General features: G+C 42.0%; 1 protein-coding gene across 1 annotated transcript; it reads left to right on the top strand.

Moving 5' to 3' along the window:
• Nucleotides 1-1,974: 1,974 nt before the first annotated feature.
• Nucleotides 1,975-2,992, top strand: trim67 (tripartite motif containing 67; the record flags this gene model as incomplete). The annotated part of the gene is made up of 1 exon (XM_010797408.1): nt 1,975-2,992. A coding segment is annotated over exon 1 (798 nt), but the record flags the coding sequence as incomplete, so codon positions are not given.
• Between the last annotated feature and the right edge of the window lie 2,270 nt (nt 2,993-5,262).

Below are 5,262 nucleotides of genomic sequence, written 5' to 3'. Positions count from 1 at the left end.
CCAAATTGCACATCTTGACACTAAACCAGTGTCCTTGTTTATTACATTTCCCTGGACATGTCCCCAGCGTCCCCAGTGCAAATGAAGCCGATTACAGCATTTAAGCAACAGCAGGACAAAGTGGAAAGTTGAGCAAACATGGCTAACCAAACTGACAGCTATTCAAAACTGGACTTGAACAGGAAGGAGAACAGGTATGTGCACAATTTGCATTTATGTTTTTTTAAATTCCAAAACTAGACACTTTATCATTTAATATGTGCCTGTGTTTAACTTTGTGTGAGCAATGTGAAATAGGCTTAGGGCTTTGTTGTGTTATTTATGGTTTTGCATATGTGCATAGTAGGCTATAGCCCCACCATTATGTTATCTTAAAAACATCACTTATTATAATTTTTTCAACAGAGCAAGAAGTCAAATATTGTAATATGTAGGCAAATTGTTGAACTCCTTGTTCTTTACTTGATTATTTCCATTTTCTGTTTACTTCTAGTCAAAGATAATGCATGAATTCAGAGGCAAATATTACACTTTGTACTCGTATATTTCCTCTATAGAGCTTTACTTTTCATATTCAAATCAATTACAAAACGTAATCGACAAACAATTATGTTTTAAACTTTTAAGCTGTGAAATATTAAAAAACTGCGATTTAACTGAAATGGAACCAAAGTACAGAACATGTATAGACACCATTTCTATTTAATTCAGTAAAAAAAAAGACTGAAAATAACTTTTGACTGTCCTTTTAGAGGGATAGTGCTCTGGTGGATTTTCTTCAGGAGCTTCTCACAATGATGTCAAAGCCATTACAACTTCTGCACTAGATGTCAAAGTGGCACCTTTTATCTCTTGCTATCACGCTGAGCTGTCTCACTGTGATGTAAGCCCTGCCTTTACATTTTGATGAGTACATGTGCTCAAAAATGACTGGAACAAGAGGAAACTTAACTCTCACTTGTTAAAGAGCCTTAGATTGTGGTTAAAGGTTAAATCAGGCAATACAAGTAGTTTCGTACGTCGACATACAGTATATCCATCTTTAAAGGGACGCTAACGGGGCAAATACATGTAAGAAGTGTCCCAGTGGGTGGGATTAATGCTGCTGTCTGGTCAATTACACATTTAGCTATAACACAAAATGCTATAATGACACAAAAACACAAAGGATCAAACACATCTCCATCCATTGTAAGCAGCTATACTCTCTTTTATTGCATCTTAACATTATTTTCACAGAGTTTAATGGTTGCTTGTTTTATTTCTATTATGCATGATGTGCTACTTGTTGTCACTATGATCGTTTGTCTCTGACTGACAGGCAGAACAAATGCAGAGCATCAGGCAGTCACAATAAGTGATCATCATTATCATCAGGACCATTGTCACTGTTGACATAATGATCGACAATCATTGCCTTTCTGTTCACTGCACCAGCCTTAAGGATGGTTGAGGGTAATAGACTTTACCAACAGAAAGGAAGGTACTTTCTTTTTCAAAATAGCTTAACAATGTACAGGCCCTACTAAGGCAAAATGATGAACTCAACACTAAATCAGAATGTGAACAAGCTTTGGGCTATCATTCTCTTTAGGACTCGTTATCTTTGTTTGTAGACCGTAATAACAATCACCATTGTTCTTCTCCTTTCGACTTTGATTCTGACCTCATGAGCTGGATATTTTTATTTCCTTATTTAAGACACCAATATGTGTTTTAAACCATTTTTATGCAGTCTTAAATAATAATGCCATTAATTCTAAACTGTATTGGTATTGCACATCTCAAAACATGGAGTAGTTCAGGTTGACCTAAAAAATGTCAGGACTGCAATAAGGCAAAAATAAATTAAAGATAACAAATATATTCTTGAATAATAAAACAAGTAAATTAAAACAATATAATTAAAATAATTAAAAACACCCAATATATAATAATGATTATAAAACAGATTAGACGAAATGCTAAATAAACAAACAGATAAATGAATGAATGAATAAATAACATTGCAATCGTGAGATCTGTGGTGTTTCAGAGCCGTTAAATTAACTCGATCAATCAACTCAAGCTACAATCCCCGCCCCTCTTCGCGCATGCGCAGCCCCGTGCTTAGGAGCTGTCCGTGTCAGTCGGTGCTGGAGTGTTTTCCCTGCAGCTGCTTCTCCTCCCCGGTCCAACGAAACACACGGGAGCGATGGAGGAAGAGTTAAAATGCCCCGTTTGCGGTTCTCTCTTCAAGGACCCCATCCTGCTGCCGTGCTCCCACAATGTCTGCCTGGCCTGCGCCCGGAACATCACGGTGCAGACCCCGGACGGAGAGACCCCGGTGCAGAGCCGAGCCTCGTCCGACTACGACTACCTGGACATGGACAAGATGAGCCTGTACAGCGAAACCGACAGCGGGTACGGGTCCTACACGCCGTGCCAGCTCAAGTCTCCAAACGGGGTGCGGGTGTTTCCTCCGGTCAACCACCACCGACACTGCTCCCTCACCTGCCCGCTGTGCCACCGGAGCGTCTCCCTGGATGAGAGGGGGCTCCGGGGCTTCCCTCGGAACCGGCTGCTGGAGGCCATCACCGCGCGGTACCAGCAGAACCGCCGCGTTGCTTCTAGCGGGTCCTCATCCACCGCGCAGAAGTGCCAGCTGTGCGACCGCAACCCGGTGGACGCGACGGTGATGTGCGAGCAGTGCGACGTGTATTACTGTAACGCGTGCCAGCAGCGGTGCCACCCGTCCCGCGGCCCGCTCGCCAAGCACCGCCTGGTTCCGCCGCCGAACCGAGCGGCAGGAGGAGGCGGTGCGGCGGGAGGAGGCGGTCAGCTGCCGCCCGCCACTGCGCGGAAACCGGCGACATGCGTGGATCACGAAGCGGAAAACTTCAACATGTACTGCTACAGCTGCAAGGCTCCGGTGTGTATGAAGTGTTTGGAGGAGGGGAAACACGCCAAACACGACGTTAAACCGCTGGCTGTGATGTGGAAACAACACAAGGTGAACAAAAACACACACACACACACACACACACACACACACACACACACACACACACACACACACACACACACACACACAGACACACACACACACACACACACACACACACACACACACACACACACACACACACACAAACAGTAATACATTGAAGAACTGTTAACTGCCCTCTCTGCTGTTGAATATATTGTAGTCTTCATTTTGAACTGTTATATATTTTTTATACCAAATCTTTCCTCATCCTATGCTTTCGGTTGCTTTCGGTTTCGGTTTCGGTTATATAATTATGCCGACTGCTTCGTCAGTGAGTTTAGAGTGAGGGGATGCAACACATGGTGGACATGTTAGTCACAGTAAAGGGAACAACCTGTACTGAGTTTACTGTATGTGGGGCAAATTGTGAACTAGAGAACACTGACAGATTCTCACAAAGTGCAAGAACTACTGTAGGCATAAAGCCCTGATGTGTCGGTTTGTGTCGGTGTGAGTGTTTGTGCAGTGTGAGTCACATGTACTGCATGTGTGTAGGATGTCAGTAGTGACTGAGTGGGAAGNGGTGTATTTCCTCAGGCAGGTTCGGGATGGGGATAAGAATCAAAACCAGGCTCTTATTGAAGTGTATTCAAGGTTTGTTAAAATAAACATTTTATACCCTCTTGTTTGAAGGACATAGTTGCTTATTTAGACGTATACTTGTAATGCCCTACATTTCAAAGGGAAATACTTATCTTTACTCCATACCTTGTAGATGTTTTCAGTGTTACCTTGACAACATTTTAACATTGCTCTCATGTTGAAGTATATTATTATAGAATAACACTCCTTACGTAATGTCTTAAGTATAACACGTGTGCCTTGGCAGTCTCAGAGGATTTTGAATGTGGAGTATTTGATCAGGAGGCTTTGATGAGTAGAATATCTAAGTGCTTCTTCCAGCACTGCATCCGTAAACAAACATTTGGCCGTGTTATATATCTCGCTTTCATCCAAGCTAATCTCTGGCAGCACAGTTGAGTACTCAGATGTTCTCCCCTCGAGGTGTTTAAGATTGGCAGATTCAAAACATTTAAGAGGTAAACAGATTAAGCAGTGTGATTTTAGAGGAATGGGAAGCAAACCCGGTTTTCTTTGGGATTTTACACTATGGTGATTTAAAAGCATAAACTCTCAATTAGATGGCATTATTAAGATGTTCAAAGATTGGACTTGTTGTTGTTGTTGTTGTTGTGTATTTCAGTTTGTTCGAAGAAGAAGGCAAGTTTGTATTTCTTAAGATTTCTTGAATTTTATACAGAACATTTATACAAATATATTTGTTTATTTGTTGTAAAATGTCTGACAGTCCAACCGTGAAAAGTATTTGAAACTGTTTTTGCATTGCTCTGGATCTGGCTTATAATAATATTAAACACACACACAATTAATAATTGACTGTAAATCTACTGGAGCTATATTTGGCTAAACCTTGTGCTAACTCAGTGTTTTCCCATCCAAGCGGAACCTCTCTCTCTCCTTCCCTTCCTGCCAAAAAATCACCCGCCTGATTCATTAACGGATGATTAAAGTGATTTACGATGTAACTCATTTTTTATTACACTTTCATTAATTTAAGAGTAGGCTAAGGGTTTGGGGTCAACTCAAGTTCACTCCTCACGGGACACAGTGTGATGCAACTTAGCTGCTGAAATGTAGAAATTGTAAAGCCACATTTGCTTTTACAAGAGGTGGTGTAAGATTTTAAGATAATGGTGGAAAGAAGGCCCCAGAGGCACACATCGAAAGGGTTTAAAGGAAAATCAATACACTTCTAGTATTTAGCTCGCTGTGTTGGTATTGGATTTTGTTCAAGCCCATTCTTTAAAGAGGACACATTCTGCTCATTTTCAGGATCATATTTGTATGTAGTGTCTCTACTGGGACATGTCTCCATGCTTTAATGTTCAAAAAGCTCTTAATGTTCTCCTTCTGCCTGTGCTGCAGCACCTCTATTCACCCTCTGTCTGAAACCAGAGCCCAGGGTGTGTCTCAATGTCGAGGAAGGATGCTCCAGAGCCACTATTTCAAGCATACTACGTCATCGAGTCCCGCCGAAGGACTGTTCCAATGTCCAGCATACTTGGAATTCTACCGAGCCCGGCGTCCTTCGTAGCGAGAAATGTCGAGGCTGCACATGTGTAGACTCCGCGGTCTTAAAATCCCCACAATGCTTTGCGCACGGACCAATTTCCCAAAATGTTTGGCGGAAATCGCGCTCCATTTAAGTTCCA

Source organism: Notothenia coriiceps, unplaced genomic scaffold, assembly GCF_000735185.1.
Source record: "Notothenia coriiceps isolate Sejong01 unplaced genomic scaffold, NC01 NC01_scaffold00037920, whole genome shotgun sequence".
Taxonomy (NCBI): Eukaryota; Metazoa; Chordata; class Actinopteri; order Perciformes; family Nototheniidae; genus Notothenia; species Notothenia coriiceps.
The sequence above is the reverse complement of the archived record's forward strand: the minus strand, read 5'-3'. Positions and strand labels throughout refer to the sequence as shown.